This window comes from Patagioenas fasciata, chromosome 10 (genome assembly GCF_037038585.1).
Source record: "Patagioenas fasciata isolate bPatFas1 chromosome 10, bPatFas1.hap1, whole genome shotgun sequence".
In the NCBI taxonomy this organism is placed as follows: Eukaryota; Metazoa; Chordata; class Aves; order Columbiformes; family Columbidae; genus Patagioenas; species Patagioenas fasciata.
Window position 1 is genome coordinate 17,109,053 of NC_092529.1, and position 13,523 is coordinate 17,122,575.

Sequence of the window (13,523 nt, forward strand, 5' to 3'; positions counted from 1 at the left end):
CTTTCCATGAATAAATTTTTCCCAATATCCAATCCGAACCTTGCCTGGCGTAACTTGAGAACATTTCCTTTTGTCCTGTCACTTGTTACTTTGGAGAAGAGACCAACCCCCTCCATGCTACAACCTCCTTTCAGGTAGTTGGAGAGTGAGATAAGGCCTGCAGGCCCCTCACCTGCATCACTCCCTTCTCTGGACTCTCTCCAGCAAGTAGTATTCTCCTTCTCACATTGTAAGATACTGGAGAAAGGGCAAGTCACACAATGTAATTAAAAACACAAAACATTGTCAAGTTCAAGAAGCTTGGAGTGCTTTTTCTTTGATGCTGAGTTCCAAACCAACCAAACAAAAACAGCTGGTACATTTGGTCGTATTTGTTTGTGAAGCAGTACTCAAAAAGATCTCTTCTAAAGAAAGTTGACTTGCAGACCAACATTTCTGAAAGTGTAAAAATCCCCTGTTTGTCTCTCTCATTCTTAAAGGTCACTAAATCCAGACCATCTGGATAATAAAGTTACCAACTTAGTTCCCTATTTATCTAATTAAAACTTCAATACAACTCATACGGAAAATTTGTCTACAGCTAAAAACCAACCGAAGTGTAAAAAGCAACTGCAGGGAAATGATGTCACTGGTTCAGTGTTACTGCAGGCAGACTGGCTGGCAGTGTATTGGCACCAGGAAGATCCCGATTTATTGTAAATCTCATCCTTCCAGCCAAATGATCTACTAAGAAACCAACAACTACAACCAAAACAAAACAAGCAAAAAAGCAACACCAAAATTATATGGACCTTTCAGCCAAATCCTACTCTTACTGAAGCATCGCTGGTAAATTTTCTGCAAGACCATGATGTCATGCCTGGTATTTTGTACTAATCTTTGTTTTAAAGAACTGGCACACTTTTATAAGTAAAGATAAAAGGTTGAATCTGCTTTCCCCCATCAAAAACACAAGTAGCAAAACTATACAAAGCAGTCTCTCTTCTCTCATGGGCAGAGACCAAAAGGACTTGTTTTTGCTAATTTTGACTGCTACTTATGTAAACGTAGGTGATGAGAAGTCACACATCATTTTGTTCCAGCAAAGAGCTCACAACCACACCTTCAATGCATAATTCTCTTGTCATCAAAAAGTTGTTGTTGCCAGTTATTACTTTCAATTTACAAGCCAGTTAAGGATACATTGTCTTAATTTTTTGCTCTACAGGGTCATGCGTGCTGCCATTTGGGCCAAAGACAAGTGCAGGGGAGGCATCCTCCCTCTTTCCAGAAGACCCTCCTCCATTAGGAGGGAACGGCAGACAGATAATTATTTTTCAGTCCTGAAGGACTAGGATTCAAGTTGAAGTTCTTCTTGTGAAGCTCCCTAGCAGTGCTCCGGCAGGTTACAGATTTCCATACAAACCCAATGGCAAGCCAGTTCCTAGTAACCCCGCTTGTAATAACTGAGCATCACCTTTTTGGTTGCAGTATCTTCTGTAGTTTGTCCCTCCAAAATAAAGGGCTGCCTCCCCTCCGCTCTCATATAAAGAGGTGATTGTAAAATGAACAATATAGACAACTGCTGATGCTTCTTCAAGACATTACACTCATTCCTTAACAACATAATCGGAAAATAAACATTTTCCTACAAGTTTTCAGAGAGGTTAAAAAACTCCTAAAATTCACATGGTAATATGTTAGGATGAAAGGATATAAAAATGTTATGTAGCTAACTAAGTGCATTACAAACAAAAAATTGTTTCATAACACCTACACATCTGCTGGATCTGAATTATAACTATGGTGCCATAATCTGGAAACAAGTTTAAGGAATTGTTATACACAAACATTATGTGTAATGCACAAATGTGGTGTGTAATACACAAACATTAGACAAAATAGCTCTTCCTAGTCAATTTCGGACTTATTATATGCACATGCACACATGCTCAATGTACATCATCTTTAATTTTTAATGAAAATGCATATGTGTATACAAAAATTCAAAATTTCAAATTCAAAACTCAGCTGTCTCCTTTCTGCTCCCAGATTACAGACACTCAAGTATGACTCTAGTGTCCACATTAAGTATTAGTTTTGGCACTGTCAGCACAATACCATAATGCAGATTCAATAAATAAATGCACCCTACATTTCCTCCATAAACCCATCACATGGACTGCCTGAAAATCCTGAGCCCATAAGTCTATTTTAAAACTACATCTTTGAATACGTATCATCGGCATATAACAGTGATGAGCAAACTACAAGCGGATTGTAACCAAGCTCAATTAATTTATCTGGTAAGAATACGCTTACCGACTGCAGGCGGTTGCTAAACATCAGCTGTAATAAAAAGATTCAGCAGTAATGCAGAGGATATAGATAACTCTTCAAAACTCAAGAAAATTTTATTTTAATGAAATATGTCAGCAAATTTCTCCAAAATATTTTGTATTCTTTCACTCACACATTTCATGCTGCTTTACTCTACTTGAACTTAGCCAGTGCCTGAATTATCTCTTCTCTAGCTGTTCACGTTTTTCCCCAGTAATTAGCAAGCTACATCCCTTTGACAGAGGGGTACTAACAAGCTCCTACAGTTTCCAGTAGGACAAGGAGTCCAAAGCTACTAATGGCAAACAAGTCATTTAAACAGAAAAGGATTACGAAGGCTTGTTGCAAGAGGCTGGAAACTGACCCATATTTCAGATTAAGGCTTTCTGAGGAGCTCTTTTGTAATGAGATTTGACACCATCTTACAAAAATATTTCATTGTTTGCTTTTAAAAGCCAAAATATTGATTTAAATATTTATTAATAATTTCTTCTTTTTGAAAATAACTAAGTACTAGAAAGGCAGAGAAGCATTTTCCAAAGAGAGAATGACGGAAACATCAGCTTTGTAACAAAACCTCCCTCCCAAGACCTCAAAGTTTAAAGAAAATGAAAGTCACACAAACTTTTAAAAACAAACACGTTTTTCATTCTTCACTACTAGGACACCAAAACAAGCTACAAATAAAGCCAGAGCGCAGCTTATTTGCAAAATTTCACTGCCGAAAATCCCTATAACCATGTCCCTATTAAAAAAAATAGAAGTATGTTTAGATGAGTGAGAGCTCCAGAACAGAAAGGCGGAGAGACTGGCGTACCTTGAGGACCTCCATGGGCACCTGGGTGGCGGGGGGCAGGCTGGTGGGGACGCTGACGTTGATGGCAGGTGTCTGGCTGACGGGTACTCGCTGCTGCATGAACTGGGCTGCTTGCTGCTTCTGCTGCTGCTCCCGACGCTCCTGCTCCTGCATCTGCTCACGCATGAGCTGCTGCCGTAGCAGGATTCGTGAGGTCATGCTGGAGGAGCTTAAGGGAGGCTTGGAAGCGCCAGGATGCTCGGAATTGCTGTGGGAAGACCAGAGAGAGACAGGATCAGCTTCCACAAGTGGGATTACGGCTCCAGCGGTTGGAACTCACAGAACTGCACCCGAACGTGGGGTGGGACGGGTGAGGATACACCGCACCACGCGAGGGGGAATTCGGAGCCGACCTACTTCAGGTACTTAGCAGCCACATTAGGCTGCCTTAACTCGACTGCAGCTCACCATTTCCAAATGCCAGCATCCAAATGTAAAGAGTATTTGCTGTTGCAATTTTGCAGCAACCAACCATAGCAGCAGGTACTTGTATTCCTTTTTTAAAAGGTAAAGGGCTGCATCAAGTCTAATAACAGGTATAGATAATACTCCAGGTCTAATGAAAAAAATAAATGAACAGATAAAATAAATCTGCCTCTCCCATGAAAGCACAACTTAAAGTTCAGTTATCTTCTGCAAAATACTACCCTGGGGTTGGATTTGCTGGTGGTGACACTCTTCATAGCCAGAAAGCAGATCCAAAAAAACCAACCCAGTTCCCATTTCAGTACCTTCTGAGTGCAGCGAGATACAAGATCAGGTAGAAGAAACAACCCTAACAGCTTTATTTCAGCCACACGTTATAAAGTGTATTGATTTGGCACTGCACTGCTTCACCACCCAAGAGGCATTGCTAAGCCACTGGTGACAGAGCCTCCTTCAGACAGTGTGGAGCAAACCACAGGACTTTGTCACGGACTGCAGGGACACCTCCTGAAGCAACAAATTATTTTGTTAGCCCTCAGAAGCAAAATCCATTCATAAAACATTTCTGTAGCATAAGGCACAACAATTAGGGTACGCAAATACCAAGCTGCCCATCTTTTGAGGGAAGGATGTTGGAAGTGGGTAAGAATACATGAGTCTGTATAAGAAAGAGCTACAGTGTGTGTAATTCAGGATATTTGGTTTCTGACTCTGCTGTAGCTGATGTCAGCCCGTGGCAGAAAGGGCTCGTTAGGCTATACTGGTGCAGGGCCATACTGGAGAAGGCAGCAGTGACCCTCCCGCTCTAGGAGGAGGCTGCTCTTGTGAAACCCACCTCTGGCTCCAGCATTTTGGTCCTACCTGAAGGATGGTGACCAGACCACCGGCACAGGGGCCAGCATCCCTTCTGGGGCTCACCTAGGCACTCCCAGCTACTTGTGCTTGGGCAACCAGAGCCAGAGCTGCTGGAAGTTTGTTAGCTTTGTTTAGGACCAATGTTGACAAAACCAGTTCAGAGTAGAAACAAAAAAGGAGAACCCACACTTAACTCCCTCAAGAGATCAAACTCTGCTTTTCCAGAGCACACATGTTGGAGGCAGGGCGGGAATCATCTTGCTATTTAAGACCTGTCAGGTTGAAACATTTGGAGAGACACTGATCCTTTTGATAAAACAAGAGAAAACCTTCATGGTGAAACTAATGCAGCTGTGGAATAATCGCACTAATTAGCTGCTCAAGACAAGTCATTGACTGTGATACTGGTAAAAAACACCGCCCTTTCAATTAAGGGTGAAGCATTCTCACATCTAAACCCAGCAGCGTTTTTCCTGGCTGCACATCTGAACCACTTGCACATTTCCAATCAAGGACGTGCCTTATTTCCATGATCAAGATAGTTATAAATCAGTGGTCTCCCAATTTTTGTGATCACGTACTGCTACCAGGAAAAAAAATGTCTGAGTATGCACCCTCAATATGTGTTTATTTATTATTTATATACATGTGCTATTGAAGTGCTAATATTTTCTTCCTGCCCACTGAAAATATTGCTCGCCCCACTTTGGAGACCACTGTAATAGATGAGAAAAAAAATGCACTGAAACGTTGCTTTTAAAGAAGGCTTCGTTTTCCCCATGTTGAGGAAAAGCTTATTTTGTATCGCACTAAGTAAGATTCTCACGTGCATGCTACTGACATTTTTTTAGAGATACATAATGCTGCAAAATTGGTAGCCCAGCAGTTCCTCCCACCTTCTTCCATTTTGAACTGTTTCTCTGCCTACCAAAGCCAAGTGAGCTGAAAACCATCTCAGGAGAACCCTCCCATATACTAAAATTCTGGGGAATGCAAAGGAGAAAGAAAGAAAAATTATTTCCATGGCATTTCAAACAGCCCCTGCCAGGAACCTCATCTCGCCCATGCAGTTACTGTACCTACTCACACCAACACCACAACTGTCCTTGCAGCTGCCTGCAGGTGGTTCAGGGCTCTACCGTCAATTCAAAATTGTCAACAAGAAGCTTCAACTATTTTGTCTCTGAAATAAAAAGTAATCCCAGAAAGTGCTCTTCTGCCAAGTTCTTTCCCAAAGGGCAGAGAATCTTTCAACTTTTATTTCTTTTGTAATTCTGCTCAAAATTCTAGTTACTCACTGGAAAAACGGCTTAGATGCAATTAGGTACGTACTGCAAGGTCAGGCAATGTACTTTTTAAACAAGTATCAGAAGAAGACCAGAATCAGCAAGGGCAAGTAGAGTCTGATCTTATTCACATTCAGAACATGAGATTTTGGTGGCCAGATGAGGGGGAAGAAAAAGCCTGAGAAAAGATTATAGAATGTCTAGTTCATCCCTGTTTCAAAGGAGAAGCCAGAAACCAGTGCAGCTACAGAGCCACAAGCTCAGCAGACACATCGTTCTCTTAATTGCACACATTATAATTTTACACAATATAGAGGCAGACAGACGCTGGACACAGGCAGCACCAAGCTGCCAGACTGCAGTTACTGCCATCAATGCATTGGAGTTCAAATAACATTTTTATCTGGAATAAAAGCTGCTGCACAGCACCTGTCTGAGCAGAACCTCCTGCCACAAGCACTGAGAAGGAACTGGACAAACACAAGCCAGCTCCAGCCATATCCAGTACTTCTCCCCGAGGGGCTGTAAAGCTCCTCCCATGGGCAGGGTGGTCTGACCACACCAGCGCTCCTTCCACTCACCGCAAGTGTCACTGATCGAACACGGAAAAACTCGTACAAACGCTGGTGGCTCATCCTCTAGGCTTGTTCCACACACAAAACAGAGCGTTCTCCCATCCAGCTTTCCATCCCCACTGTGTCCACTCCTCCTCTCAACTGCAGGACGCTCCACACAAAGCTCCAAGGTGGAATGGAAGATGGTTTGGGTTTCATCACCACAAACCCTCCAGAAGGCAAACAGGAGTAGCTGTGTCAGAAACTCTGCTTCCCAATAAAAAAAGCAATTAAAAACTTGTTGCGTCAAAGGCTTCATCAAAAGAGTTTTGATAATTCATCTTTTTAAAGCTTCTTGACCTTTACATGCTGCTGCTCAGGCAGATCTTCTCTCATGATCAAGCACGGTGCCGTGTGCCGCAGTACGACCCAGAACCTGGACACGTGCACTCAAAACTCTCATCCATGAACTGATTCACCCCCAGATTATGTAGAGCTGATAACAGAGCCCACACACACAACTGATACATGATGTGATTTAGATACTTCCTGCAAACAGGGTTTATGGATACCATTTAATTGTAATAAATGAAACCAACTCATCCTTTTAATTGACATATGATTAAACCAGTTATCCATTAGCAGTCTAATAAGCATAGTGTAATGCAGAGTTATTAGTTGCGAGTGTCATGTGCCAATCAAATTAATCACGAAGTGATAATGTTTTATTAAAGAAGCTTAAATTACATATCCTTTGCACAGATGCCTGGGAAATGTTAGTTACTGTATACATAAATTATAATGCACATAGTTGTTGCATAATAAAAGGCAACTGATCAGATTAAAAACAAGTTTGAATTTGTTGCCATCAACTCAAGAGATTACAAAGACCATACCTTTAAAAGCACAATCTACCTTCCCAGACGTGTACTGATTATTTTACCTTTGAAAACAAAACTAACCAACAAAAGACCAGTTTGTCTTTTTGCCCAAGGAGACGGAGTCTTACAAATTGATCAAACTAGTTCTCTGGTTCACATGTATTATTTACAGTAGTTGTCTGGGATACAAACTTTTTTTTTTTTTTTGCATTAGTTATATATTTGTTAAGAAAATTCTCTGGAGATTTTGAGCTGCAAAACATTATTTAACTCAGCTTTGCTTTTTAATTACTGTTTTAATATTTATGATTTTCTAAGGAAAAAAAGCCTCTAATGTAACACTTTTTAGACGAATTACAATAACTAAAAATACAGACCAACTCCTCAAACCCGAACTTTCCTCAAGCAGAGATGAACAAGAATCAAATAAAATGCATTTTAAAAAAAAGCTTTCAAAACCACTTGCTCCGGGCAGGATCAATCACCCTGCTCTAAGCAGAGAAATGGCACACAAGGGGGAGGCTGTTGGTCTCTTCCGTTCCTGCCAACTGTTTGTTAATGGGTTAGTCCACAGAGAAATCAGCCAAGAAAAGCAGATTTAGCACCTCAAGAAATCCACTGAGCTGCACCAGATCTCAGAGGTAAGAAATAACACGGGATTTAAATGCTTGTGTTTCATGTCTTACCCTTATCCTATTCATAATTATTTATAGAGAAAGGGCATGCACGTTTAAGTATCTGACATTAGCATAAAACTACCTTGATCTTTAAAGCAAGCAGATGAGAAGTTGCCAACGTTACAAATCAAATACTTGGCTTGATCTCTGGAAGGTCTTACCAGAGGAGACCACCACACAGCTCCCCTTCCAGCACCCCTCCTGTTCAATGACCGCTAGTTTCCTCAAAACTAAGTTTATTTGTACAGATTCTGTTTTTAGTCTCTCTACCAAGCAGTGAAACCTCAATAAACTTTGTTGCCAGTATTACATATGCGGTTGATATAACAAGATTTCCAGCAGCATCTAACCTGCCGGCCAGCATTGCTGCTTGCCACAGAGAGGGGTGACAGAAAAGGAAGAACACCAAAAGGAAAAAGAAAAGGCAAGGAGGAGTCAGATAGCCCCCTCAAAAAAATAAAATCCACAAACAACAAAAAAACCCCTTCACAATCTCTTCTTCCCCATCTTCAGCCAAGGTAAGGGGTTCTAACTACTGCAGCACTTTGTATTTCATTCCTAAAATTTAGTAATTGATCGTGGGTTACTGTGACTCTCTGCTCACCATGCCAACTGCCTGGTGCTGCTTAAAGTATCAATGTAAAAAAACATAGCCCAACAGTTGGCACCCTCGTACATCCCCACTTGCCAAGGACAGAGCAATTACATAAACGGTGTGGAGACCTTTATCAGCCTTTATAATAAAGCAAGTACTAAGTTTCCGGCTTCTATATGAAAGAAGGTTTCCATGTTTGGAGGTTATATATTTAAGGAGACACACTGCCTGCTGCTGCATCTGCTCCATCATCAAGATTAACGTTTTTCTGTCCCTCCAGTGTTTTCTTATCCTCAGCTGCTCCAGCTCGGAGCTGCTGTCCTGCAGCAGAACCGCTTACCCAGCACCAGGGCTGCAACCACAGAACAACCTGCAGCCCAGTGGGCACCCGTCCATCTACCCGAATGCATTGAGGGCACCTGGTCAGCAGGGGAAATAAGAAAAAACCCTGAAACATCCATCATGCATATCTACCACCCAGGAAAGGTTGAATTACAAATCAAGTTAATTCACTTGTCCTTGATGAAAAAAAAAAATCCAACACCACCACACACACCAACAAAAATCAATCACAGAAGGAAAAACATTCAGTCCTCAACTAAGTTGTTACTTTTTTTTTTTTAAATAGTTGTACACCATTTAGTAGTTTTCCATTTTTCTTCCTGTCTTTAAAACACACCTTCACAAGCTGCTGAACATAACGCTTTCTGAACTTAATGAAAGCCTCTCTCATGACCCAGAAGCACTCAGTAAATAATTATTAAGCTCTGGAGGTGGCTTTTGCATGAGTGTTGACTTAATAAAATGCCTTAAGTTGATCTGCTTGAATGCCCATTTACTTGGGGACACAGCTTGCAGTATAGCTTGGAAAGCTTGATCACCACCAGATTAAGGAACAAGGTAAAACTAAAGAGGTTCAATCTAAAAGCCGCAAAGGTCACATTTCACAATCCTTTACTACAGTTCTTGTTAAGTGGGAGATGAATAATTGCAAACATAGGATATCCTCAAAGACTTCTATGTAATAATCACTATAATGCACCTAAAGTGAACTTCCCTTAGCCCAAAAGTGTGTGTTTGCCGTGAAGTTTCAGAAGGCTATAAATATATTTGTATGCATATAGATGTATAATTTTCTTTAAACATGGAGTATTTTATAAGTCTTCCCCTCCTGAAAGTCACCAGCATTCTCTCAGCCGGTCACCCACAGCTCCTGTGGCTCTGCAGAAGACAGTGGCCAGCTCCCAAGCACAGTATTTTTAACTCCCAGACCACAACCTCCATCACAACACATCAATCACACAATCCGCTCACGGTGCCGTCGCTCTGGGAAAGCGTCACTTACAGACAGACGCTGTCAAAGGAGCAGGGCATGAACATCTCAAATCTAACAGCTTCCATCTTCCCCCCCACCTTGTGTCCAAGGGCTTTCGCCGAGCACCCTCGGGTGAAAGTCAAGCGGCGTCCAGGCCGGCCGTGTCTCTGGGGGTGGCTCCAGATAAGGACCTGGCAACTCCAATCCCCAGAGAGCAGAACGCGGGCAGCGGTGCCCGGCGCCTGCCGGCACTGCAGACCTGTGCAATCCAGCACCTACCGAGGAGAAAAGAAGGAGGAGGGTTGAGGGAGCCACGCACAAGGTCTTCAGATACCACAAAAAGGACTCCAAAACCGCCTAGGAGTTTGAAGTCAGCATCTCGCTCCATCTTGCCTCACCCAGTTGGCTGTAGCCCCCTCGCCGTCCCGCAGAGGGACACCCCGCTGCAGGACGGGGAAGAATGGGAAACGCAGGTTGGCTATGAAAGTACTTCTCCCATTCATTAATTAAAAGGGGTGTGATCAGGCCATTAACACCATCAGAGGAGTGGATAAGGACTGTCTGTAACGGCACAGTTTTCTCACGATCTTTATCGCCAAAAAGACGACGGGAAAGGGTGAGTGCAAGACAAAATTGTTTTCTGAGACATAACTCCTTCACATGCAAGGTTCACCCGGGTGAACCCCCACCTAGGAACCACTGGAGGTGCATCCCTCAAGAGCCAGACATGCCTCTGTAATGGTACGGAGACTTGATGTGACAGTGTACACATGGTGTCCCCAGTCCCACCCCTGCTCAAACAGGCCAAATGCCCCAGGCACAAAAGGAGCAGATACCTACACACACAAATACCTCAAGATCCCAAAAAGCTTCCATAAAGAGTTAAAGGAATTTAAAAGGTTGCCGACTGCATTTCCCAATATTGATTTGGTGCTCTTCCTCAAATTTTCAAAACCATCACAAGCTTAGAGAAGATACTACTCCTACACACACACCTGCCCCCGCCTCAAAAAAAAAAGGCACAAGGCAGATTTGTCTTTCATTTGAAAGTCTGACCAGTCACCTTGTCAAAGGCGTTTTGAGCCATTTTTCAGACACCCCATCTATGGGCACTTCCCTCTCTGAAGAGCTCTATACACATTTGCAAAACAAAAAGCCAGATAGCTAAAACAAGCAAGGGGTGATAAAAGAAAAAGCGAGGAGATAAGAGTCCACTAACAACTTCTGTAGTTCTTGATTTTGTAATATAGAATTTGCCTTCTTTTATCTGGGTAAATAGAGAAGATAACACTGTCGCCGAGGGTGAAGATGACGTGTGATCACCACACTTTTTGCTACTTTGCAACTACACAGTGCCCAGATCTGCCTCCACAACACCTTTACCACCATGTCTTGGTTTAGAAATTATCCATCACTTACACAGACAGCAAGTTCATTCACAGAGGCAGCCCTGCAGAAAACAAGACCCACTCATGTTGTGTTCACAGCTTGTACCTGTCATTCACATGCTCAGATTCCCTCCCAGCCAAAAAGCCACCACGCTCCTCGAGGCTCACAGTGACCCAGCAATTCCCAGCCTAAAACGTCTGCTCATCTGAGGTTTTCTCCTCACTGACTCCACTGTTACAGAGGTATTCAGCACTTCTCAAAGACGAGGAGGCAGCTTGAAGCCTCATCTCGCGCAGATGACATCCTTCCTCTGGTATGCTGAGCAAACAGGATCATAAGAAGCAAAAGGGAAAGTGTTTATGGAAGATTTGCTTTAAATGATTAAGAACCCCAAACAGTCATAATGAAAACCACAAAGTGAATTCAGTGCTCAGTATGCGATAGGTTGGTGTTAGCAATGTGTAGGACTTGCAAATACTACAAACAATCCTTAAAACATTATTGCAACAACTCTAGCATTAATATAATCTTGGACAGATATTATGCAAACTCTCAGTTCAATCTCTAGCCACAACACTAGCTGTTGACTACAAGATCTGATCAGATCAGGGAGTGTCTTCAGCAACATTTCTTTCTAACAAAGCAACTCTCCAGACTGCAGAAAACAATTCCTCAGCGTCCACACATTTTAAACAAACTTCAATTTTAGAGTCCTTAAGCATTGCTCATAGTTCTCCTACATTTTTGGCTATTTATGGAAGAGTTATTGGGGGTAAGAGGATTGTTTTACTGTGCAGGCTGAATGACTGGCAGGGAGGTGGGGGGGGAAGCATTTATTCAGCAACAAGTTACTTTACCAACCATTGGGATATTTACACTGCAATTGTGATTTGCAATTGCAGGAGAGATGCACCAGTCCTGCTGCCTTGGGTACTCATGGCAGAGACAGGAGGGTGCGATAAGCTCCATCTGTGCATGTCACAAAGCATCAGTGATGTTTACAAACTTGCTAACCGAGGCCAACCAAAATGACAGTCATCACTGCAAGAACTGCCCAACCACAAACAACTACAGAAGACATGGTCTTCCATTCCCTTGCTTGGGCTATTATTCGATGTGACCTACAGCACCACTGACATAAGGTAATCCCAAACCAAGGCTCCTGGAAAAAACAAACCCTAGCAGTCCATCAGGATGCTTTGCTATGCTGCCACGGGATCCAGCAGCATCCTCAGCACAGCCACATCCAGCAATAAGGTCCCTCTGTCTCCAAGTACCTCTCTGAAATCCCAGCCACTCCTAGGTTAGGGATTACCCAAGGTGGGTACATGGTTTTTACGTGCTTACAACCTTTGGGTGTTCACTGTGGGTCACGTCTGAGCACCTCAGGGTCTGCAGCTGTACAGCATGGCTGGGGTAGGTCAGTGCAAGTGCTGATCAGAGGATCTCTTCACCCAGCATCCAACAGCTGTAAATTCTATTTTAAGTTCATGTAATCTGTATGAACTGCAGTCTCTCAAAGTAATATTTAGTATTGATTTAAAGGCCAGAGTATGGGGGAACTGGCACCTCCCAGGACTGCTTTAGCTAGCCCCCCCTCCACTCACCCAAAAATATTTTGTACCTTATTTCTAGCCAGAAACTGTTCATGAACACCAGGGAGAGGGAAAGAGGAAAATAATTAAATTTGGGGTCACATGTAAATAAAAGAAATAAGAAGTCAAACACATGATACAGAATGAAGCCTCATTCAAAATAAGAACATGCAAGCAACATTATAATTATACTTTCTGATTTCAAAGTGTCCAAATAGATACAAAAAGATCCTCCTTGATTTATTTATATTTTCTTAACAACTCAAATACAGGCTTGCTTCATAGCATTCTGCAATCACTCTGTTGTTCTGCATCTGTCTCATGTTGTATCCGAAAAGCGTAAGTTCTTTAAGACGACACATGAGTAAAAATCCTCAGAAACAACTTTGTGCAACCAACTAAATTTTTAGAAATTAATACAGCTGCTGCAGCTCTAGGAAAACAAAAAAGCCAACCAACAAACAACAACAAAAAAAACCCCAACTATCTTAAAGTAAAACTATTCAGCATGCACCATGTTTTGCACTGTTTCATGACAATTGAGACATGCTGTCCATGTAACTTGCTGCAGGAATACCATTCATTTTCAAAATACATTACAGCTATTGGTTTATTTGGCAAAAAAAAAGAAAAAGGGCAGTCAACTCAAAACTATTTACAAGCCTTTTTGTTAGACCCTCTTAATCTCCTCTGCACTGCCAGAAGCATAGCACTTGAATGGCTATTTCTGTTCAAAGCTATATTTGTTATGGAACTACTGCAAACTCCTGAATCA

General features: G+C 42.2%; 1 protein-coding gene across 2 annotated transcripts in view; it reads right to left on the bottom strand.

Annotated features, from left to right (window-relative positions):
• The window catches only part of MITF (melanocyte inducing transcription factor), a 110,320-nt gene that overhangs the window by 48,497 nt on the left and 48,300 nt on the right, over positions 1-13,523 (bottom strand). For both annotated transcript variants that reach the window (XM_065845404.2, XM_065845406.2), the window contains exon 2: positions 3,137-3,383. In XM_065845404.2, the coding sequence (XP_065701476.1) occupies positions 3,137-3,383 (247 nt within the window). The remainder of the gene's footprint in view (positions 1-3,136; positions 3,384-13,523) is intronic.